General features: G+C 41.0%; 5 protein-coding genes across 7 annotated transcripts in view; 3 read left to right on the top strand and 2 right to left on the bottom strand.

The window, feature by feature from the left end:
* The window catches only part of LOC131139928 (uncharacterized), a 29,213-nt gene extending 18,749 nt beyond the window's left edge, over positions 1 to 10,464 (bottom strand). Inside the window, exons 1-2 of one of the 2 annotated variants that reach the window (XM_058089855.2) lie at positions 10,302 to 10,464; positions 2,161 to 2,476 (exon numbers count right to left, since the gene is read on the bottom strand). In XM_058089855.2, the coding sequence (XP_057945838.2) occupies positions 2,161 to 2,452 (292 nt within the window). In that variant the 5' untranslated portion in view covers positions 2,453 to 2,476; positions 10,302 to 10,464. Of the gene's footprint in view, positions 1 to 2,160; positions 2,477 to 9,402; positions 9,560 to 10,301 lie in introns of those variants that run through there. The other variant, XM_058089856.2, reaches the window with a different exon arrangement.
* Positions 10,465 to 11,118: 654 nt separating this feature from the next.
* On the top strand, positions 11,119 to 12,325 carry LOC131139933 (syncoilin-like). Its single transcript, XM_058089871.2, has 3 exons — positions 11,119 to 11,610; positions 11,698 to 12,108; positions 12,177 to 12,325. Exons 1-3 carry the CDS (start codon positions 11,149 to 11,151, stop codon positions 12,303 to 12,305), a joined length of 1,002 nt encoding a protein of 333 aa, XP_057945854.2. The 5' UTR covers positions 11,119 to 11,148; the 3' UTR covers positions 12,306 to 12,325.
* Positions 12,326 to 12,672: 347 nt separating this feature from the next.
* Positions 12,673 to 16,166, bottom strand: LOC131139930 (histone-binding protein RBBP4). The gene is made up of 11 exons (XM_058089866.2): positions 15,999 to 16,166; positions 15,316 to 15,463; positions 15,089 to 15,234; positions 14,654 to 14,827; positions 14,462 to 14,577; positions 14,181 to 14,341; positions 13,973 to 14,099; positions 13,808 to 13,885; positions 13,513 to 13,647; positions 13,324 to 13,434; positions 12,673 to 13,241 (listed from the first exon to the last, which is right to left on the bottom strand). Exons 1-11 carry the CDS (start codon positions 16,015 to 16,017, stop codon positions 13,179 to 13,181), a joined length of 1,278 nt encoding a protein of 425 aa, XP_057945849.1. The 5' UTR covers positions 16,018 to 16,166; the 3' UTR covers positions 12,673 to 13,178.
* An 8-nt stretch (positions 16,167 to 16,174) lies between these two features.
* Positions 16,175 to 19,310, top strand: zbtb8os (zinc finger and BTB domain containing 8 opposite strand). The gene is made up of 7 exons (XM_058089881.2): positions 16,175 to 16,361; positions 16,986 to 17,010; positions 17,107 to 17,228; positions 17,314 to 17,396; positions 17,635 to 17,687; positions 17,804 to 17,840; positions 17,911 to 19,310. The coding sequence occupies exons 1-7, from the start codon at positions 16,280 to 16,282 to the stop codon at positions 17,995 to 17,997; spliced, it is 489 nt and encodes a 162-aa protein (XP_057945864.2). The 5' UTR covers positions 16,175 to 16,279; the 3' UTR covers positions 17,998 to 19,310.
* Positions 19,311 to 19,648: 338 nt separating this feature from the next.
* On the top strand, positions 19,649 to 23,909 carry khdrbs1a (KH domain containing, RNA binding, signal transduction associated 1a). Of its 2 annotated transcripts, XR_009132320.2 has the most exons (11): positions 19,649 to 20,010; positions 20,332 to 20,459; positions 20,619 to 20,735; positions 20,806 to 20,952; positions 21,026 to 21,144; positions 21,256 to 21,514; positions 21,629 to 21,705; positions 21,789 to 21,850; positions 21,946 to 22,114; positions 23,592 to 23,648; positions 23,716 to 23,909. XR_009132320.2 is itself a non-coding variant. In XM_058089867.2 (9 exons), exons 1-9 carry the CDS (start codon positions 19,920 to 19,922, stop codon positions 22,047 to 22,049), a joined length of 1,104 nt encoding a protein of 367 aa, XP_057945850.1. In that variant the 5' UTR covers positions 19,649 to 19,919; the 3' UTR covers positions 22,050 to 22,963. The 2 variants fall into 2 exon arrangements, 1 of the variants encoding a protein (XP_057945850.1); XM_058089867.2 differs by lacking the exons at positions 23,592 to 23,648; positions 23,716 to 23,909 and having other exon boundaries at positions 21,946 to 22,963.
* Positions 23,910 to 24,316: the final 407 nt, after the last annotated feature.

Raw genomic sequence — 24,316 nt, 5'->3', positions numbered from 1 at the left:
GCAGCAGGCGTGTGCAAGCTCAGACAAGATCTGCCGAGCACACCTATGGGAAAAGTCACTTTTCGCAAGAGGGCATGAATACTTTTTTCACCATCAAAGTGTACCTGTGTGTGCGTGTGTTTGTTTAAACTGCTTCACATGGCCGTGTGAGTGTGACTTCACGTCTGAAAAAGCCCTGATTCAGTGAGTGCAGCGCTTGGTGTAACACGAGGACCTGGTAAATCAGTGATTGTATCACAGGACGAGACAGACAACAGCAAAGAAAGCAAACCTAAAGGTCAGCGGGTGAGTAGGAAGACAGTGTGTTCATACAGCCCCTGCAGTGAACAAACATGCATGCCCTGGGGAAAAGAAGCAGGATATTCCACTGGTCCCCAGCAACTTATCATAAAAGTTTCACTTTGCCTTTGAGATTAATTTCAGGTGCTGTATCCGCACAGCTTCCCCCTTGAGGCGTGTGTGTGTGTGTGTGTAAAAACATATTCCTTACTTAACATAATGTAAAATATTCTTGGGCATCCGGTCGAGATGCCTCCCGTACACGACAGAGGGACGCCCAGTGAGAGGCCTCGGAGAGGACCCAGGACACGTTGGAGAGACTGTCTCTCACAGCAAAAATAATGCATAATGGTAAAAATAACCCATTACCAAAAAATGTTGTACAATATGTTTCTACAACAGAGGAGAAATATGATCTCATAAAAACCCACAGCATTTCAGTATGTGGAATCAAATTATGGAACAAATTGAGTAGGGAACATTAATGCACAAGGATGAGAAATAAATTATTAATACATTTATTTAATTATTCAGAAATTATCTCTATTATTATTTATCACAATTTTGATTGTTATATTATATAATTGTGAACAATCACCATTACATCACTCTATGGTTACACTACCTTACACTTCTTTATGTATTGAAAAAAATCTAATCTGCAATACAGGAAGTGAATAATATATATAATATATGTATTTCAATAGAAACAGATGGGGGGAAGGATTTGATAAGCTTTGCTTCTTCTTGCTCCTTTTGAACATGTGGAACTTGGGTATACAAAACTGTGGTGAGACCAGCCATGTTGTTTGGTCTAGAGACAGTGCCAGGGAAGAAAAGACTGCAAGCAGAACTGGAGGTAGTAGAGATGAGGATGCTGGCGTTCTCATTGGGAGTGACCGGGATGGATAGGATCAGGAACAAGTACATCAGAGGGACATTACATGTTAGAGGCATTGGAGAGAAAGTGAGAAAGTCAGAGAGGCCAGACTGAGATGGTTGGGACATGTCCACAGGAGAGATAGTGAATATATTGGTAGAAGGATGCTGCATTTAGAGCTACCAGGTAGGACGTGGGTAGAGGAAGACCAAAGAGGAGGTTTATGGATGTAGTGAAGGAGGACATGAGGGGTAGTTGGTGTGAGAGAGACAGATACAGAAGACAGAGTTGGATCGAGGAGAGTGATTTGCTGTGGCGACCCCTGAAGGGAAAAGCCGAAAGAGAAAGAAGAATTCCATTGTAACTTGATGCATGTTCAAATAAAATGAAACCATTACCATAAAAGTAGCCAACATGTCCCTGCAAACTGACCCAAAATGTGACAGGTGTGGTTATACCCTAGCTTGGAAGGCTTCTGGAGGGGCAACTATGATGCCTTTTTCACTGTTAAAATTTGCTCCAGATTCCCTGATGATTTTATAATACACAGGGGTCCTTTCTGTCCTTGTTTATCAAACGCACCACACAACTACAGGAATAACTGAAACAAAATATGTACGGGATGGATGACATTTGGGTGGACCTATTGGCTGGTATTCCAGGTGCTAACTACGCTATTTCTACTTGACTATTCATATGCTTGACTCTCTAGTTCACTATGACTAGATGCCTTGAACTGTGAACTGAAGGTAACATGAGGGTAAAACAGCGGAGGCAGTCGGCCTCAAATGCAGCCCACTACCACAGCTTCAAAAGAATCCAACGCAAAACCCTGAATGCCAATTATTTCATTCTGGATGAACAAAAATGTACGACAATTGATAACAAGCTTAATTTGTAACAGTGAAAAATATATACTTTGCTGCCCCAAGTGCAACAAAGACAATGTACAGACAACAGTAATCGGACAAAGAGTACATACGGGTTTTGTGGGCTCTTACCATGGCTGTTTCCTTGTGTCTGGGATGGTTTCCCTGATTTTCCTCCCTTGTTTCCGCTGAGATGCACAGCCATGTGTCCGTCCAAAGCCAAATCCAGTGCAGGACCAAGACCTGGATTCTGTCCTTTAGCGCTGAGATCCTTCCTCTTCTTGCCCTTTAGCCAGCCTAAGGCCCGGCCCAGGGAGTGACTGCGCTTTTTCCTCCCTTTATGACTGTGCTTCTCTTGGGCAAAGATCTCAACCACATCGTGAGGAATCAAATCCCCGAAGCCCAGCGAGTCACGGTTTGACATCCCACCACTTTCTGGAATTCTTCCCTGAAACAGACAAAAAAAAAAGAAGAGACTCGTCAACAAAGCCCACGTTGTTCCTCAGTGTCTGGTGGGGATGCTTCAAAGCTTTCGTGGGTACACCACAAAAGTAGCTAGAGGGATAGTGATGGATTATCAAGGATAAACAGGTTTTAAGACACGGGTGTGTTTGTGTGCCTATGTGTGCTGTGTTTGTGACTGTCTGTGGGTACGACCCACTGAGCCTGCCACATGGCAGCCAAACTCAGTCCCCTCTCCAGCCTCTACACCAAACTTCACAGTTCTGCAAAGAAAGGCCTGGCACCGCTCCCTTCATTCCACAACACAGAGTCATAACTCACAAGCCGCACCCCACACACACACACACACACACACACACAGGCACAAACTGCACACTAGGAATCTTAAAGCAGGGAAATAAACAATCCCTGTTGAGCATCAAAGTTCAGATCAGAGCAGTTTCATGTTATTTTCAATCATCTCCTCTCTTTTATCTTTTTTTCATTCTTCATGAGCTCATCACCTTCCTGTTCCTCCCTCCTCCACCTTCCCAAACTCCTCTTTCTCCTGGCGAATCACAGAATCCCTCCTTACTGTATTAAATACATTCTTATCTTACAAAACTACAGGAATGGTGAAGTACATGAAAACTGGGTGAATGACAGCATCAGAATCCTTGCTTCATTCGTAAGAAACGCAGCTCCACAGTCAAGTATGACCCCCCCAACTCTAATTTCAGCATGATTGAACATCATAACTGAGGGAATGCTTGTGTCCCTCAGCATGAACCAGACTAAAAGTAACGTTCCCAAATAAACTCTGGTTGTCAAAGCAGACGTGTTTGGATGCACCATAAGGAACACATTTTGGAACAACTTTTAGTTATCACATCTTGCCAAAGTTTTGTGTGGGACATTGTGGCGAAATGAGAGCCATAAAAGTTAAATGTGGATCTCGTCTCTAGGGAAAATAGTTGTCCGCCTCAAAATATATGTACACAGCAATATGCATGCAGAGCTTCGGTTGTTGGGGTTTCTTATTTTCACTTGGCTACAGCCTAATGTTTGTCTTAAGGAGTGAGTCACAGTGAAAGGCCTTTAACAAGACAATGCATACATCTTAATGGGACAAAATCACCAGGTCTTCCTTGCTGCACTGATCCCTGTGTTTCTACTGCTCCAAATTATAGTCATTTACGTGTGTGTGTGTGTGTATTGGATCCAAAAAAATTGGATGCCTCTCTTTGGCGACAGGGGCTGATTCATTTGTTTACAGCCCAGAGGCCGCTATAAGAGCCACAACCTCCCTGATTATTTGCTCCAAAGAGGAACTAGAGTAGTTCCTCTGGAGTAGGATGTGGCGAAAGGACCACCCAGTGACTTACCCTGCAGTCCGCTCTCAAGGAGTTGACTCACACTGCTATTTCCACGGTTACAGTTAAAAGCCTTCAAGTATTAGTCCTGCCAGCTAGTTTAAAAAGGGAAGAAACACTGAGAATAAAACTGTCAAACCCATTAAATTGATGACCGCCCTTTTTTTGTACACTTCAGGACGAGGGTTTATTCAAGTCAGCCAGATGAAATGTTAAAAATCTTGTCTTCACTGGCTCTGCAATTAATACAGGCTCACCACACCTTAAGAGTGACAATATAAACTAACAGAACAACAAGTTTGAAGCTTGATGTTTGCTAGATTATTTCTATACTTCTTGTTAATACGTACATAGTTCACCCTTACAAAACCTACCTATTTACTTTTTCATGAAATGATGCACTATGTAAAATTCTACAGTGAAGTCACTGAACAATAAATTATTTCACAGATTATTCTTTTAACAAACAATCCAAAGTCTCAGTAGCGAACCATACATGGTTACAACAGCGCGGCCCCTCTTCCATTCCACTGCTCTGTGGGAGGGGAGCCTTGTCACCTATGGAGATAGGAGATGGCCACTGCTGAACCCTTCTCAATCTGCCTCAACATTAATGGAGATGCCATCACACAAGACTTTGTCGTGAAGACTAAGCCAGATGACAATATTATTAGCGCACGGTATCGATCCCTCACACAAATACACACACATATCCTGTGTTTTTTTTTTTTTAGTTCGAGTCCTCATCTTCTCTGTGTTGTTTAATTTACAAAGGCTATTGGGACTATCACACTGCAACTCATGATGTAGTGTCAATATACCTGTAGCATTATCCCCACCATAGCTACGTTAACAGCAGTGTGTGCACTCCAAGTCAGCAAAGAATCATTATGGTTTGCATGCTGTCATCAAATAAACTGCAAAGGTGATTATTAGGAAACGGTAGCTGATGACACTCGAGACCTGCCCAGGAGCTTGAGGACATATTCCAGAGCGCGTCTATGTCAACTGTGGTTTTATGAACGCTGGTAAGCACAGTTAAAAAAAACAACCAAAGTGGTGATACCTGCCTTGCTGAAAGTAAACAACAGAGGCATGGCTTGAAGTGGTTAAGTAAAAAAAAAATCATCCTAAAACGGAATCTAGTGCTACATATTTTGTGTGCCAAAGCAGAGAAGAATGGTGGAATCCATTTTTGGCTACAAACAGCTACTTCAATCACATGTGTGAAGAATGTCCTTGTTGGCAGTGCTTCCAGTATCAGTGTAATCTGCCTAGGGCCTTCAGAATCAGGAATGCTGGCCCATGTCACTTGAACACTATTAGCAAGGGAACTTTAGCAGACTCCTGATTCACCTCACAGCTTGTAGGCCTTTAGTTGTGATTGGCTGATCAGAGCAAAGAGGCAGGCCCTCTGTCCTGATAGGTTGAGTTATGCCTGACCGAGGGGGAGGAAAACTGACATCTCTAATGGGTCGAGGCATTTTTAAAATAAGTAATATTGATTGTAAACTGTTTCAGATGTAGTGTAGCTGAGAAAGGTTTTTTTAGACCCCACCGCATTTTAAAATACCCACAGACTTGAGATGAGGCCAAAAAAATATCCCCAGTACTCCTTATAAGCTCAAATGCAATCACACCCCATCAACACTGGTAAACATGAACAATGAGAGGTCCATTTTGGGAAAGTGCTTGGCGAGGAGTTCTCCAGGAACCGAAGCCTCGGTGAGGCTGAGGTAGCAGACATGTGGATAAGGTACTGCCAAGAGGGCGTGGTAGCACATACAGGCCGCCACCTTTGTTTGGACTAGAGCAAGCTCAATTTAACCACAGGACGTTCACATCTACATGTGCTTGAGTTGCAGCGCCTCACATGGCCCAACATAGCAGTCAGTGATCAGCCGGATGTGCTTAGTCTGTGTCTGCGCAGGGAAGTAGCACATTAGTAATAATAATATGCTAAACAGGGGAAGAGCTTGGGATTTTTTTTCCAGTTTGCCTTCAGCAGACCAGCAGTTCAATTTCTTCTGATACTGGTTTGTTTGATCAGTAGATGTTTAACTTCTCAGCAATGTGGAGTTGGTGCTGTGCAGCACCTGGATACTTCAGTCTGGGTAGTCCCTGCCTTCTCTGTATGAACACCATTGCAGAAATGTATGTAATGTAATGTATCTTTTTTTAAATTATTATTATTAAGTGACTGAGAGACTAGTAGTGTCACTGGTCAGTCGACAACCACCGTCTTGAGCAAAACAACCTGTAATTCTGTAGCTCATTTTAGCAAACGAACCCTCATGCACTTAGATCATGTGCTGTTAACTTAGTCCAGTGGCAGAGTCATCGTTTTAGGGTGACATCCAGGATGGAGCATGACAGTGGAAACATGTACGTATGGTGACACATCTCAGGACTTTTTTTTTTTAGAACAAATAACAGCTTGTGAACCCTTAGAAGAGGGACAGTCATGACTTGTATAAGCAACATTTCTCATTTTCTCTTCAGAATTTTACCAATACAAAAATTATAAAGGCAGGATGGTGGTTTTGTGGTTAGCATTAAGGCCACACAGTCAGTAGATCGGGAAGACCTGGGTTCTCCACTTGGGCATCTCTGTGTGGAATTTGCATGTTCTCCATGTGCATGCGTGGGTTTTCGGCGGGGTTAATTGGCGACTCCAAATTGTCCATAGGTATGAATGTGAGTGTGAATGGTTGTTTGTCTATATGTGCCCTGTGATTGGCTGGCGACCAGTCCAGGGTGTACCCCACCTCTCGACCGAAGACAGCTGGGATAGGCCCCAGTATGCCCGCGATCACAGTGAGGATAAGCGGCATAGAAAATAGATGGATGGATGGAAAATTCTGGTTGCTGCTAAGTCCTAAAGACTGTTAAAAAAAACAGTAAATGACATCTGTCAGAAAGTTAAATATTATGTGTCCAAGTAAAAATGTGCCATAGATATTACTATATTGACAGTTACTATGGTACCCATTATGTCATTGTATGGTCAAATCAAAAAAAACTTAAACTATATAGAGGAAAGCAGGAAGTGAACAAATGTAACAGTTACTGATTGTAAAAGTACCAGATGGAGGGGTAGGATTTAATAAGCTTTGCTTCTTCCTACTCCTTTTGGACATGCGGAACTGTGAACTGATTATGTGATGCATTCAATAACTGTTGTTGGTACACCCATAGTCTAGACATTTATTATTCAGTTGGTTACAAACCAACACATAAGAGCTACTTATTTTTATTACACATTACAGTAGTCTTCTGTGCAATTACAATAAACTTGATGACTGACAATGACAATAAAACACCCATCCATCCATTATTTATGCCGCTTACCCTCTCTAGGGTTGTGGGGGTATGCTGGAGCCTATCCCAGCTGACTTGGGGCGTGTGCTGGACAATAAAATTAATATTTTAATGTGCATAGCTAAAAAGAGAGACAATGGAGTGGTAAATATAACAATAATGTAAATCCACAATAGCATCAACAAAGCCCCCAAAAAACTGTACGTGAGCTGAGTAAGGTCCGGACAGCAATGCAAGTTGGCGTGCTGCGAGGCAGCTATAGCCATGCAACGGCATGTCTGCTAGGGGAGCATGCTACATTCCTAACAGATTGATAATTACCCTCAGAGGAACTCTTCAGTCCAAGTTGGCTTCCACCCTCCCGCCATCTCTGTTGAAGTCACCACCTCCATTACTCCTTTCACCACCTCAGAGCCTCCCGCACCGCCATGCCAAGATAAAGGATAGAGGCGGGGACACGGTGTATACTGTTTATCCTGACTAGGGTCGCGGGTATTTTCAGGAAAGTTAAGATGTCACAAATCTTTATAGTTGCCGTCACACAGGAACTCATACCAGATCCAAGGGTGCCTCACAATCATCACAGGATTAACTCTGTTTGTGTTTTGTATTTTCTTTCAACTGCTATTTGTTCCTGCGTGTACTACTTATATATAGTAAGTATATGGTAAGAGTAATAAGTATTTTCTGGTTTGAGTAGTTGGCCATCAATTAATTAAAATGGTTATCTAAAAGGGACATTAGTGTAGATTGTACTTCACGCAACGTAAATTGATCTTATTTATGCACCATGTAGGACATGAGGTACTAACCTAAATTTTTATTTTAATTTAGTCAGAATTATTAAGTGCAAAACCTTTAAAGAGGATTTAAAGAGTGCCTTCCTTTATGCAGTAATCTCTCATTTATACTGGTTAATTGGTTCTAAGTAAGATACATGAATTTACACATTTTTCATTGTGAGATCAAAACATCCGCTGTGGCAACTCCAAAATCAGGAAAAAAACAGAAAGAAACAAACAAAAGTGCATAGAAAATCTGTTTATAACCTTCTAAATATTTTTTTTAACATTATTAGAGCCCTCTAGACACAAATTAAACACCCCTATAGTCACCTTTACATGCGTATTACCCAACAGAGGAGACATAATAACAGATAAGACATAAATAAGACATGGCATAGACCCACACTGTATCATTGGGAGAGTTCCTTGTTCCTTCCTTGGGACCTATTATGCAAATTTTTGTATTGAGTGGTGGTCTCCCATAGAGCACATACACACAATAAGCCGCACAGAAAACTTTTTAGATTACCCAAGATTAAATACCCAACGTGCTTCCTAACTCTGAACCATATAAGGAAGTCTGTCCCTCTGTGATGTCACACTGGAACAGCTTTACCACACCTTTTGAAACTTAGCGTTTTGAGACATCTCAAACGTCTTTCGGGGCTCACTTCCAAATGCGAAAACCTCATTATCTGAAACTTTGGCATCGTTTAACAGGATAATACAACATTCTAACTACATTTATAGATCATAAAGTGGAAAAAGCATAATAGGTCCCCTTTAATATTTGCCGTTATCGGTTTGCGCTCGATTACAAACACATAACGGTGTGTATGTAGCTTGTTGTTATAACTGGGTAGAGTAAATGAAATGGTAACCCTGCTTCTTAACACACCTCGTATGCCCACACCACAACTAACTTGGCCGTATATTATAATGCATCTGTTCTTCAATATAATGATACAGTGGATGTACAACAACGTATTACAAAATGTGAATTTTCCCTGGAGGTATTGAGAGATTGCAGTGAGCATAGACACTGCAAAATATTTACTTTGCTTCCAGATGTTGCCAGGGGTCAAAATAAGCACTTTAAGACCCCCGAGTTGACAAGTCAGTCAAGACTATGTTGATAAGCACCAGTGAACACAGCTGGACATTCAGCTTTTGGACACAGCCAGACTAAACAAACGCAGCAGGTTCCTTTCAGTAGAAAAGTTCCCCCAATTAAATTTGATTCTACAAAAGTGAGACATTGTAGGTAGCAAAATATTCAACAACATGTTTTTGTTTGCCAAATATTGTTTGTGATAAGAAGCCACTGATGAGTTACTCATCTGCTAATCCTATTGATCAACAGTCACACTCATCAGTCTGGAGTTTCCTCTCACTGCAGGATGACACAAACACACACTTAATCTACTTCCAAACACATGATCACGAGTGGGTACCTGTTGCAACACCCCATTGTTCTCCCTGTTAACATCTCCTTTCCATCAAAAAGCTGAACCAATCGTCTCCTAACTTCATGCTTTCTTCCCAGTCACCACATCTGTGTCATCGTCATCATCACGTCTCGCACTTTATGCACAACATCTCTCCTTCCAAGCCAAACCATCTGCTGCACCTCCGGTGATTACATAATTCACCTGTAATCTCCATAGTACATGCCCCAGCATGGCAGGCTGGTGGAGAAGGAACACCAGTATGTGACACACCCTTTCTAAACAAATGTATCACCTTACCAGAAGGTACAAGAACTAAAAAAGTAGATACAAGAAAAGTTAATACAAGTATAGCATTGTGATGTGCACACACACATACACTCACACGCACACACTACAGTTGAATTTATCAATGGAACAGAATAATAATAATAATAATAATAAAATACTTGATTTTGGTGGTCACTTTGTGTTCATACTGTGTATTTTTGTCTGTAGCTCAAATATCGGAAGGAAAGATGGCAAATGAACGCACCTTAAGCCAAGTGTGTGAGCTCCATGCTGTCAGGCCAAGTCAGTGATGGGAAACAACACAATAGTCTCTGCTGTCATGAGAGAAGCACGACAGGTCTTAAATTACCTTTGCTTAGGATCCCTCAAGGCCAAGCTAAGCAAATCTCCCACACCTACTTTTTTCCATGCATGCCAATACTCGAACTTAATGTTCTCAGCTCGGTTTCTCACCCCACTGTTAAAGGCAACACCTGAGTTTTACTCTATTCGTGGACAAGGTGGTTTTAATCAACCTTTTGCGAGTTTTTTTTTCAACATACAATATTTGTATCAGTCTATGTGTGAAGCAAATGGAAAAAAAACGTGAAATGACGAATAATGAAGATGTCTACCTTGTTAAACTTTAATGGTCCGGATTCCTTTCCTCTCCATTTGCAGCCTTTTCTTCTTCAAACTTCACCGACCAAACTTCAGGTGAAACATTTCCGCAGAAAAGGGCAAAATGAGTCAGGAAGTTTTACTGGATTCGATCGTTTGTGAGGGAAGTCAGCTCAAATGTCTCCCGGTTGTCAGAGCGGCTTCGTCTGAGGACGCCCCGCCGGGCCGCGGAGGGAAAATGGCAAGAAGGTGGCGCTGGAGTGAACAAGTAGCGGCCCACCTGTAAGGAGGATGGCCGCTCAGGTAAAGGGCGCGGCACCGCAGTCTGTGTGAGGAGGACATCTAGTGGGCAGTGTGGAGAATTACACGTTTGAATCACTGAATGGATGAATGGACCGAATGGAATGCACCCAGTTCAGAGCACATGCAGAGGTTTGAGGTTTTGTGCATATAAAAAATACACCACTGTAAATATAACATGTCCGTCACCTAATTGGTCATAATGTATGCTATGGGGTCATGTTGGTTGTTCTTCAAGAGGCCCAAACACCCCTTTTTTGAACCTCCATGGGGGTCAGACAGAGTTCTGCCTAAGGCAAGTATAATGTTTCCACTCTGACTCCAGTTGTTATTAATAAGTGCAAAGTGGGTCCCTGTTTTGGAGACATAAACAAGCAGGGAGAGCTCTGAAGCAGTGAAAGATTTGGACCTACCTTTCTTTTTAGAAACTGAGTGAGTACAAATAACATGTATTCAGATTCATGTTCATTGTTTTTATACTGTATGGGTGATTTATTGTGATAAAATTGACTTGTTAATCTAATCTTTTACGACTGTGATTCTTTCATCACCAACTGATTAATGACTTTCTGTCTTCTGGCTCGTCTTGCAGTCGTCATGGAAATTGACATATCAGTGGACAATGCGAAACACATGGAATCCACATTTGTTGGAGATACTAGACAAAACAGCAATGCCGACTTGGACATGGACAACAATATGGAGGAGTCAGACATGGAAAGCCTCGGAGAGATTTTTGAGCAATACATCGAGCAGGTGTCCCGTTTGGAGATGGAGAGGGATGTGTTGATAAAAGAGCTCCAGTTTCTGCATGAGCCCTTGATGAGGGTTGTGGAGCACTTGAGAGGAAAGCTTGTAGAGAAGTGGAGGCTGGTCACACTAGCTCAGATGGATTACATGGTTGTTTCAGAGGAAGTGCAGCAGGTAAAGAGGAAACTCTTCATCACTGCAAGAGACTGCATCCAGAGTCAGGTGACACTGGCTGAACAAGAGTACCAGGTGGCTCAGGCAGCACTTACAAAGGTAGGAGTCTCAGGTCTTCTTGGGTCTACGTGATTATGCCCTGCTACAACCCACATGACACATTTCACTTTTACTCATTTGTCACAGGAGGAGCTCAAGGCCCATGTCCAAAGCTTGACAGAAGAGTTGTTTCAGCTCCAGGACGCCCATCAGAACCAGCTCAATATTTTGAAGGATCATGCCAAAAAGCCCTCAAGACCAAGAGCCATGAGCGATGTCAGCCAATGCCGACAAGCCTCTGTCCGCCTGCAGCGACGGCTCAGCATCAACATGAAGGAGTTGGAGGGCTGGTATGAGCCTCGACTCGTATCACTCCTGAAGAGGAGGCAGTTTGGAGAGAAGGCCTTAAGAATGAGTAAGGAGCAGGCAGTGGGCTTGAGGGCTCAAGTGGGGAGCCTGAAAGAGGAGGCACAAAGACTGGAGGAGAAGAGGTATTCAATGGAGCAAAGAATTAGTCTGATGGAACAAGAAAGGGAGACGATGATCACACAACACAAGGTAGAGTACGGTACAGTTGATTTAGACTTTAACAGATATTCCATGATTGATACTACTTGTTTGCTCAGGAGCTCGAAGAGGAATTAAAGGAGACTGTGAAGAAACTGGTCCTGGAATTTGAGATTCAAAAAAGACAAACAAGAGACTTGCAGGCACTCACAAATGATATTTTAGAAAAGCTGGCACAAATCAGGTAGGTTTTAACAGGCTTGACATTGCAAATCCCTGCTGAAGAAATGAACAATACACTACTCCAAGTGTAGTTACATTACAAAAAGTATATTGAGAAATAGCTGCTTGGGCAAACTGTTAACCAGTATAATATACTTCATATGCATCAATGACTATTTGACTTTAAATGAGACTGAGTATTGTCTTTCCTGTCCAGAGACTCCGATGAACCAAGTGTAGCTCCTGACAAGGAACATCCCCAAGATTCTAGTAGTCAGTCCACTTAATCTTGACCAGACCATTGAACTGCTTTACATATGAAACGTCAACTCTTATATTTGCCTTTTAACCTTCTCTGCTGACATGCTGGGTTATGAAAAAAAAGCACACCAATTTACTGCAAATATTTATTATGAATATACTTAAGTACACAAGAGTTCTGATGCAGCACAGACAAAACCAGAGGAAACACAGCAGGGAACAAATGTGGACGAGACGCAACACACAAGCTGGAAATTCTTACTACTTCATTTGCACAAATAAAGTGAAAACCTACGTATGTACATTGTTTATAAAAATGGATCTCAGTAGAAATGTGTTGAGCACAACTAACCGATGCAAGAAAATATGTGAATAAAACCATCCAAAAAACACTGGAATGATAGACAACTCTTTGATAGTTTCATCACATCAGGGTTGAATAACTGAGATTATGACAAACTAACAGATCTAATGTCAGACCAATCCAGACAGATTTTAAATACACCACAAGAGCATTTTATGAATTTCCCCCCCAAAACACTGAGTCCAAAATTAATATTAAAAAGACGTTCATCTGCACCCGACAATGATGGAATTGGATTATTTCAACAAGCACGTCAAAAATGTGTTGAATGGATTCATGCTTGGACCTCTGACTCTGCTGCTCCTTCTGGGTCCTCGTCATTGTAGATGTTTTCAGCCTGGAGTAGAAAGAACATGAAAGAGTGTAGTTTTTAATTTAGAATTAGAACCAACCAACACTGTTAAACACACAACAATTACCATTTGCCACACTTGCATGATGTTGTCCTCTGACACAGAACAGATAACCCATGGCTCATTGGGGTTCCAAGAAAAGTCTGATATCTTTGCTGTGTGTCCACCGTGGATGAACTTAAAAAGAACATGTCTGTTAGGCACATAACATTCAAGCTTTTTTTTTTTTGTTTAACAGATAGTTGTTAAATTCACCAGCAGCTCAGGTGGGCCATCTTCTGCATCCTCGGGCGACTGCTCCTCACCGATCTTACTTAAGTCCCACACATTTAGCCTCCTGTCTGTGCCGCTGGAGGCCAGGATGGTTTCGTTATGAGGAGACCACTGCACCTATTTTTCAGACGTGGTACAAATGTCACATTTCTACAAATATATTCTCACTATAAAAGCTCAACAGATGATTAGCCTACCTAGTCATATGCTTTCTAAGTATAATTTCATGTTAATCAAGCAAAGGAGGATTCTGTGTATTCATCGCATTCACGTTTACCTGAAAGATCTCATCTTTGTGAGACTCAAATGAATGCAGCTTCAGCTTCAGATTCCTCAGGTCCCACAGAGCCACGGTCTAAAAAAAAAAAAAAAACACATTCAAATAATCAATAACCATTGATAGCAATGACAATAGCGATTGGCATCGGCAGGGCAGGATCACCTTGTCTGCTGAACCTGTGGCCAGGATAAACTCGCTGTAGGGATTGAAAGACAAGCAGTTGACCTCAGCAGTGTGAGCGTCCACTGCATGGCTGGGCTTGGAGGTGTTGTTGGACCGTGTGTCCCATCTATTCAAAAGAAATGAATAAATCATATCAAACATAAAGTAAACATTTTGTTTATTCTCTGATCTTGACATCTTGACTTACATCATGAGTTTCTGGTCATCAGCCACAGAACCAAAGAGTGACTCATGGAGCAAGTGCCAGGAGACATCCTCCACAACAGCAGTGTGGCCTGTGAAGATGGTCTTGGCATCCACAATCTTTCCCTCTTTCGGCACTGTGCTGATATCCCACAAGCAGATAGTCTGTCAATGTAAAGCAGACAAGGTTAAGAAACAAACAAAAAACATTGTCAAGAACACTTTAAAAGAAAAAGTAAAACAGTTGAACTTGGAAAAAAAAGAAGCCACAAAGCGCTCACTCACATGGTCATCAGAAGCACTGAGGAGGCAGCCACTTAGGTTTGGATTCCAGGAGAGGCCATAACCCTCTTTCTGGTGACCTCTCAAGCGGAGGTCTGGGGTGCACTCTCCAGAGGGGTCTGGTATGACACAATATAAATGTTATCAAGAGAAGACCAGTTAATCCAGGATTGGAATGTCTGGTCTGATTGTCACCTGGCTTGGATGGGTGCTTAGTATAATCAAAGACCAGCACATCACTGGTCGGGGTCTTGGTGGCAATGATGCAAGGGTTCTGAGGCATGTAGCGGGCTCTGTTGACTTCACCTTCGTGATTGATTTTAATCTCAATCTCTATCTTGCCACTTACAGAACCAAACCCGCCAAACTCTGAAACAACACAAAGAACACAAATGTCTACAACTGAAATAAAGTTTTATGCAAGTCTTAAGCCACCACTAGTTCTTGTTTTAATGATCAATGCCCAGAGCACAGTTATTAGCTGAGAAAATACAGGAATTACAAATACTGTTTTATTATATAGCGGCACAACTGCAATACAATCGGCTATCAGCCAAAAAATTTCTCATTTGTTTTACTTTTGCACAGTGCTGTATTTTAACAACATAACATTCCTACAATATCCCCTACCTCCTTTTTCACTGTCATAGTGTGAGGCATCAAACTGGGCATCATCATTGGGGAGTTGAACGCTAGCAATCACAAGATGATTCTGCTCATCTGAGGTGTGTGTCCCTAGAACCAGCCTGTGCACACTGTAGTCCTTTCCCTCGGGTCTGTGAAAAGGGACGAATTGAAAATTAACTATGTCAAACGTTTTCTTGCTACGTTTTAATATACAGGTGTTCTTCACATACCTGGTGACATCTGGCAGCCACTGAGCAGTGAGGCTGGGCCACTCCAGGGCATGAGTCATGACCAGGTCATAGAGAAAAGGGGTGTTCTTTTTCCAGATCTTGTACTCCTCATTGATTACCCTCTCCTCCACGGCATCATCAAATGCAGCTGTGGATATAGCAAAACACGTTTAAATGGCAGAATTGAACCAGTCAAAGATTGACTGCACAGTTTAATACATCAAACAAATAATGGAATGATGGATTACCAGATGCGCAGTGACTATTATATGATTATAAAAAGGTTGCCATGGATCATTAACATGACTTGGTTATACAGCAGGTAGATGGTGCCTTACGTGTTAATTAACTAAGGTTCATTAAGCTAACATTTATTCACATTACTACAGCAAGTTGAGTAAATGCACAAGTGCGACACAGTCCACCAAAAGAACGTGGGCACAAGCCAAAGTTCCAAGTAGAACAATACATTTCCACGCATTAGAACATTAAAACCTACTCATTTAGCACTCTCGTGGCAGCTAACGCTACAGTAGCTAACAGCTAGCTCGCTAGTTTGTAACAATGAACTGAGATGCGGGCAGACGCGCCAACACCGGTCCAACTAGTCCCACAGTTTACATCTTACCGAGCGCCCGCAAACACGGTTTCGGCAACTAAATTAGAAGTGTCGGCAGCCTTACCGTCTTTGTCGGCCATCATGTCCTTGTTTAACGGCTAATACTTTTACAAAATGCGTATTTTAGGGGAGAGCGCTTTGAAGGTAGCACGAGCGCTTGCAATGGCGCCAACTCCATGCAGGACGATTAGCCAATCGGTGTAGAGTGAAAACAGAACCGGAAGTGCGACACAGCTACGGCGTTCCGCCCACCTTCCATGTTGAATTCGAGAGGCTGTACTGTAGACCGACATGCTGAAAGTTTAGTTTGGCAATCTCTTTAAACATAATCGATTCGTGATCCAAATGGGTGACCGCCAGCTAGACCTGACAGAGGCACAGAAAGAAACCAAATCAAAATACCCGCCCATCGACAAAAAATATGAATGTGAGTGAATTATTGTGATAGTGGAAGGGCTAGCTTAAATTGTCGTCATTATGTACATAGTTTAAGGCAGGGTTTAAACTCGGGCCACGGAGGGCGGAGACACTGCAGGTTTTCACCCCAGCTAGTCACTAAAGCAGGTTATTCCAAAGTCGTGCATCGTCTCGTCTCGTGAATTGGGTGTCTCCGGACACCCCGTTACATTGTCTTATTATTTACCTATTGTGAAATTGCTCACAAATACTTCTGTTTGCGAAAATCTTTTTAGTTTGCTTTGAAACTTTATCTTGTGTTTTTCTTTTGTTTATAATCACGCTCGACCAATTTATGGAAAAAATCACAAAATCTGGCGACTCCAAATTGTCCATAGGTATGAATGTGAGTGTGAATGGTTGTTTGTCTATATGTGCCCTGTGATTGGCTGGCGACCAGTCCAGGGTGTACCCCGTCTCTCGCCCGAAGACAGCTGGGATAAGCTCCAGCACCCCCGCGACCCTCGTGAGGAAAAGTGGTAGAAAATGAATGAATGAATGAATCACAAAATCTAAAGTTAACAGTAAAATTTAAAATGGTCACAATAACTTAAGTCAATATTGTCTAAACTTATCACAATGTGTTTGTTTACAGACTTGGATCATACAGCAGATGTACAGTGAGTGTTTTATTGTGGCTAAATTACCACTAAATACTATTTTTTTGGGTGATAAGCATTGTGATGTGTATGTTAACGTATGATCTCCCGTCCAAGAATCCATTCCTGGGGAGCGTCTCTGGAGGAAGCCTTTGAGCAATGTGCCATGGGCATGTTTGGCTACATGACAGACACTGAAACAGTTGAGCCGATTGATACGATTGAAGTGGAGTCAGAAGGTGAGCGCACAGTTGACGGTTTTCAAATCGAAATGATTGATACTCTACAATATCATTAGTCATACTTCCTCTCTGTCATTTACAGGGGAAGACATGGAATCTCTGCTCTTCCACTTCCTAGACGACTGGCTGTACAAGTTTAGTGCAGAGATCTTCTTTATTCCCAGGGTGAGTATATTCAACAGAAATTGCTTAAAATTGTGGTCCGCATAGATTAAATTTATACTAACAAATCATGGTTATCGCCTTCTCACAAAGTTGAGTTGTAATGCAGGTAGACTGGCAATCATTTTAACACATAGAGCGAGTCAGTTACTGTACAGTTAGTGTTGTAATGTGCAGGCACATACACCACATTATTGTGTTCTTCATTGGCTGCATGGCTTGATTTTTTTTCTCCTGGCAGGAAGTCAAAGTTTTGCACATAGACAGAATGCGCTTCAAGATTCGCTCCATTGGGTAAGTATGTTAAGCTCCTCATAAAAATGTGACAAATAAGTAGAACATCTTGCAGTCTCTTGAATCCTATCGTCTTGTACCATTTTTGTTGTAATATCTGTTTGTATGTGTTGAAGGTGGGGTGAAGAATTCTCCCTGGTAAAGCATCCACAGGTAAGAATGCTGCAAGGTTATTCAGAGTAAAATGAAAGAAACCCTATAGTAAGACTGTTTGTCATTCTAGGGTACAGAAGTGAAAGCCATTACATACTCTGCAATGCAAATCCATGACAAGGAAAAACCTGAGATATTTGCAATTGTTGATATCTGATACTTGAAAAATGTTGATCACATCGTTGGTTTGTTGGGACTGGAATACCTTAAGGCCATATTAAGTGGTCTTTTTAAAATTGTATAATATTGTTTGCTTATTATAGATTCCATGGAAGATTATTATACTCATTTATCACAATTCAATAACTATTAATTACAAAATACCAGAATAATTCAATCATTATATGATTATTTGAACTCTATTACGATTAAGGTATGTTTATTACCTGGAAGTGAATCAACTCCAAACCCTTTATGTTTTTGCTTTTTCAAATGTTTTAACAACTATGATTATATGTAAATATATGACTTTTGTGGTTTACGTTGCTCATAAAATATATACTATATACTGTGTATGTATATATACTGTGTATGGAGTATATATATTATACACATGCATATATATATATATCCTTAACTTTTTGTGAGTTGTGTATATGGCCTTTCTGGTTCAAATGAGGTTTTTGAAAAATACAGAATAGAAATGTGGCATTGACATATTTCACACTTGTTTAAGCGTTAAAAACAATAGCATTTAGAGAGTATTCAGTCTTGGCTATATTCCACTTAGTGGTATAAATAGAAGTATCATGAAACACTCAGTTTATGAGACGAGACGATACGCAAGATTGGGTCTACGATAACGAGACAAGATTTTAACTTTACTTTTAAGAAAAGTACTATGGAAAAAATATATAAAAATTGACAATTTATCAAACTCTACTTATGGCCTCGGTGATTTCAGAACAGTTGCTCTGACATGAAGATCGTTGAGAGACTTGTGCTGGCTACAGTTTGCATATCAGCCTCATGTTTGGGTATCGTGGAGACAGGACGCTGACCATTTCTGAGCCTGGTGATGTCATAATGCTAATTAGATGAGTGAATTTACTCTCATCACAAACTTTGGGTCATACTGATGTTTTTTCCCATTTACAGTATCTATTACCGTTTGCTAGCGCCAACCTTTTGAAATAGTAATCCCAAACAGAATATTTTCTTGAATAAACTCCACTCCATTCTTTTACTTTACTTGATACTTGACAAGATACTCATTGCCAACCCAGAGGGAGCACTCCACCCTTATTCTGACTGAAAACCATGGTTTCTGATTTGGAGATGGCAAGGCGAACCAAGCTCCTGCTACGGTTGTACAGTTGTACTTATCATGTTCACCAACAAGTCTTCAATAAAGCTAAAAATGATGTTTAATGTTCATTTATCAATTTCATCAGCCATTTATGTTTTGTTGCTTTGTTTATGCATGTAAAACTAAAATTATCTAGAATTTTTTTTCATATTTTTATACAAAAAATTACATTATTTTGTATGGATGAAATGGTCCATTGTATCTCATGTATAATGAATTGATTTTATTTTTACAATAAGTCCAGGGTAAATAAAAGAGAAATGGCCCCGGCACTTTCAATTGCTTTCATTCATTGTTATTTTAAATCATTTTATTGCGGTAAATTAATCCAATCAATACAATTTAATGTACATATTATTTTTTATATTTTATGTACAGGATATATAAAGGATGGATGCATGAATATACAAAATATTTTTATGTTATTTTTATTTTGTGGGCCTGACCTTTGTCAGCCGTGGCTGTGACGTCATTCACTGTTCCCGCCTCTCTTCTCAATCAAATACAGCTGCGCCATTTCCTCTTTGTCCATTGAGGAAAGAGCGCTCGCTGCAGACGCGCCGCAAGGCTGAATTACCACGACGCTGCTGCTCAGGAACTCTATTACTATTGTTATTATTATTTTTTGCGACAGATTTTTTAATCCTCAGCGAGGCGCACGACGCTCCATTCGTTAAATTCGCTCGTGCTCGCGGGTTTGATTTACGCTATTGCTAACAAAGGCCAAACAGTCCGCCATCGCGCTGAGCCACGAGCACAAGTAAGGCAAAATGGAAGACACTAAATACCTACCTGAGCTCCTTGCCGAAAAGGACAGTCTGGATTCATCGTTCACACACGCCATGAAACTCATTTCTGCTGGTAAGTTGATTCGGTTACCGGGTAGCTTTTGTGGCTAACTGCGAATAGCCGGCTTTGGGCCCTGGGCTTTTATCGCTTGGTTGCACTGAACAATGGAGAATTAAACACGTGGGTTAGCAATGTAGGTCAATCTCCCTTGCATTTTCGCCGCTTTGCCAATGTTATGCATTCAGCAGACATCTGCGATAATCATTTGCTTTTAACACGCTTAATGCCCACATATACTCAATTTTGTGTGTTCAAATTATGAATTTGAGGATGGCCTTTTGTTTCATCTTCGATGTGGTGCATGGAGAACTCACATTTATTATCATTCTGCAGAGATTGAGAGGATCCAGAAAGGCGACACAAAGAAGGAACAAGAGAAAGAGACATATTTGGACCTGTTTGCCACAAAAACACTCAAACTCAAAGAACGAGTACTCATTCCATCTAAGCAGTTTCCCAGGGTGAGTTTGTTTTCCTGTAACAATTCCATATTACATTAGGTGAAGATCTTTGCTCTGTACCCAGAATGGGTCATGCATCCATATTTCCGTGTGACAAAATTTTCACTGGGTCATGGGAAGGGACTAGTGTGCTAATTTTTCTTTATTCACCCCCAAAAGGTCAACTTTGTTGGTAAGCTTTTGGGACCTCAGGGCACCACAATCAAGAGGCTTCAGGAGGAGACAGGTGCAAAGATTTCAGTCTTGGGGAAAGGTTCCATGAGGGATAAGACTAAGGTATGTTAAGTTTCTCATTTATAGATGATGGGATGCACCCAAAATGCATCACAGTGAATTTCTGTTTTAGGAGGAAGAGCTGCGAAATGGTGGGGAACCTAAATATGCTCACCTCTCTATGGAGTTGCATGTTTTCATTGAGGTGATGGCACCCATCCCAGATGCCTACCTACGCATGGCTCATGCTATGGATGAAGTCAAGAAGTTCCTGATCCCAGTATGTTAGTCACACTTCACAGCACATTTTGTACGTGGGTGTCTGGAATGCTTTAATAAATGTTTGTGTTTAGGAACCTTGCGAATATGAGCCATACATGGACCCCCACTTCCTCAATGGATCACAGGATGGTTCAGGCAGAGGACGCGGTGGACATCCGGGAAGAGGTCGAGGTGTTCCTCCAGGGCCGAGGTAGGAAATGCAAGCTTTCTCAGCACATACTGCAATGTCTGTGCTTTTAAGACGAAGTCATGATTGACACAGCTACATTACTAACAAACAGCATAATTGCTGTATTTTCAGAGGCCGTGGCATGCCTCGTGGTGGTCCTCGTGGCGCTATGCGTGGTGGAGCCCCACGAGGGGGAATGGGCCGGGGTAATGGCAGAGGTGCACCATCTGGTAGGGGAGGACCAGCAAACGCTTCTGGTAGGGGTGCAGCTGCTTCCCGCTCCAGGCCCCCTTCGGCTGGAGCACCAAGAATGCTTCCCTCTGCTGCCCTTTCACACCAGCAAGTTCCCCCTTCGGGGTCTCAACCCAAACCTGAGTCCTATGAAGACTATGTAAGCTGTTAACACAGATTTCTTATTTAGATGTCTCAATAAATGGTTATTCAAACGCAAGGCTTGACATCTTTTTGCCATGATAATGTACTCCGTGATTTATCTTCCTTCCAGCCTGCTTATGAGGATTCATATGCAGAGCCAGCCTATGAGGGGTATGAAAATTATTATAGCCAACAACCCGTACCTGCGTAAGTAGAGATTCAAGCACACGTCACATTTTCACTATACTGAGACAAGGACATTTCACTTACACTTGAAAATCTCTTTTCAGGGATACTGAATATTATGACTACGGACACGGAGAGCCCCAGGAAGCCTCTTATGAGCAATATGGTGAGTTTTCACCTTTCTATACACCTGTACACTTTGCTGCTGCTATTGCACCTTCCAGTAATATCTTGTCCGAAATCTCTCCCTACTTGTTACAGGTCAAGAGGACTGGGAGAACTCGTGGTCTGGAGCCGGAGGGAAGGCTGCTCCAGCCAGGCAGACGAAAGGAAACTATAGAGAGCATCCCTATCCAAGATACTGAGCGGCTACTGGTAGAGAGTTGCTATAGCAACTGTCTTCGATTGTAACCCACTTAACGTTTCAAAAGTAATTTCCTTCTCGTTTTCCTCACCCTTTTATATAGTTTTTTGTTTTTTAAACTTGGTACAAATTTTGTTGGCTGTCACAGTTCCAGGGGTAAAAACGTTTTGTCTTCACCATATTTTCATTTAATAACTGTTACAATAGAGTAGTTTGCAGTTGAGGTCAATTGTGACGTAAACTTGAGGCATTCACATTTTAATATTTGCTGGTTATTTTTTAATTGTACCATAAAATGTTAAACGTGGCGAGAAAAACAAAAGGTATAATTACAGAATCAGATTTTTGCAAACTTAAATTAGCCTTGTTTGATTTAGAAACAATTTTGTGGTGCAACGCAAATCTTACAACTGTAGTCTTTTTATCAAGTGGTCTCAAGATGTTATACTAGTAAATTCAACAAAAAAATGCCTGATACTTTATGTTGCACCATTATTTGCAAAATAAAATGTCTGTATTGGAAGGCTGCAGCCACCTCAATATTTTGTATATAATGTAGGACAGTGTGTTTGAAGCTGCACTAAAATGCATAATTGTGTACTTCTGGCTAAATAGGATACTAAATATACCCCCAAATGTCTTTGCAGTGCGTTTTTCAATAAAGTTTGTAGTTTCAGTTAAAATGATTTAAACATGTTATATTGATTTTTGTTGTACCAAAAAAGATTTCCGTTGGACAAAGTGTACCAGTGTATTTGACGCTGACCAAGCTATGTATACTGTTTACCTTTTTTCTTTTTCTTAAAAAAACCAACACAAAACTGTTTTGACATTGAGCTTAGTCTGTTTTTTCCAAACTTTCTAAACTACACTTGTAATGTCATCTACAAAAAAATAAAGCTCATCATTCCATGAGGTAATGGTTTGCCAAATATAAGTTGGACTTGATATACTGCTTGAATATGTATTGTCGTCAACCTCCAACTCTTAAGGCAATATCTTCAGCCACTTGCAGTAACTGAATCTCAACAGTATTTCAAATCAAGCTTGCAGGGGTCTTACTTGACTTTGAAGCAAAGTCATGCTGGCTGCTTTTTATAAAAGAAAAAAATCGCAGAGGGGAGGATTCTAAAAGCCAAAAGATCACCACAAGAAGGTAAAACTAACCAACACTCATTTATTAGATATATTGTTTTATTTTATGTGCAAAGCATAAGGAAATGCAATGTGTCATCCAAAATATCAAAAACTATTGAAGTGCGAAATATGCTATCTGTAGTTATTCGAGCAAAATAAGTCGTACAAAAAGATCAGAAATGGTTGAGATGCAACTCCAAAAATGGTCTGAATTTCCCTTATATTTCCCACTTAATCGTAATGTCGTTTAATGTATGTTATAGTAATATCACAATAATGGGAAAGAAACTTAAATTCGAGTTGCATGAATCTTAGGTAGCGTCATGTTTTGCATGTCAACTCGTTTGTAGATTTGTGAATGCTTGCTTGTGTAAGAGTTCGAGAGCTTACTGGTTTTTCTTCATAGGTTGTCAGTGAAATGTCAATGCTGTTGATGTAGCTTCCAAGTCTCCCAAGTACTAAGGTCAGTTGAACAATTGTCACTTCTAGTAAAAACCTAATTTTGACACCAACTTTCAATATACTTGCAGGTCATTGAGTGCCTTGGAAAGAGGTTTTGCTGTGTCTTCTCACTGAATGCGGCTCTGAAGAATGCACCCTTCAAGATCCGTCTTCTGATGTATTTTTCCTTTGTGAGGAAGTTTTTTTACAGTAACATTTTACCCTTTTTAGGGGAAATGAGATTCAGAGACTGTTTTTTATGAGAATAAAATGTATTACTACTGACTCTGTATTTTTCATTATGCATTAAATTACCGATGTCACCTTGACCTTTTTGCTAGTATTGATCAGATCATGTGTGTGGTCTTAAGGCATATTTTGAATTTTAAAGACACTATCCTGCTTTTAAAGTAAATTTGCAGCCCCAACAATTAATCCAAGGACAATACAACCAACTGCATTATTTGCAGTGACAGAATTTCGGCTGTTACCCCTAGCAGCCATTGAAAGCACTTGAGGTTGTTAATCAGTGTGTTACATTCACAGTACAGGACAAAGTTTGTTTGCATTTCAGAAAATATTGTATAGTCACTATTGGTAGACTTCAAAGCACAAGAGACAATTACGTCTGAAGGTTTATGTTGCCTTTTCGCTTCCTGGTTCGAGCATGTCCCTTTAAATGAAACTCCG

The sequence above is a fragment of the Doryrhamphus excisus genome, linkage group LG14 (assembly GCF_037039965.1).
Source record: "Doryrhamphus excisus strain RoL-2023G ecotype Guam linkage group LG14, RoL_Dexc_Guam_v1.1, whole genome shotgun sequence".
NCBI lineage: Eukaryota > Metazoa > Chordata > Actinopteri > Syngnathiformes > Syngnathidae > Doryrhamphus > Doryrhamphus excisus.
Note: the sequence above shows the minus strand (reverse complement) of the source record. Positions and strands in the feature narration are given on the sequence as shown.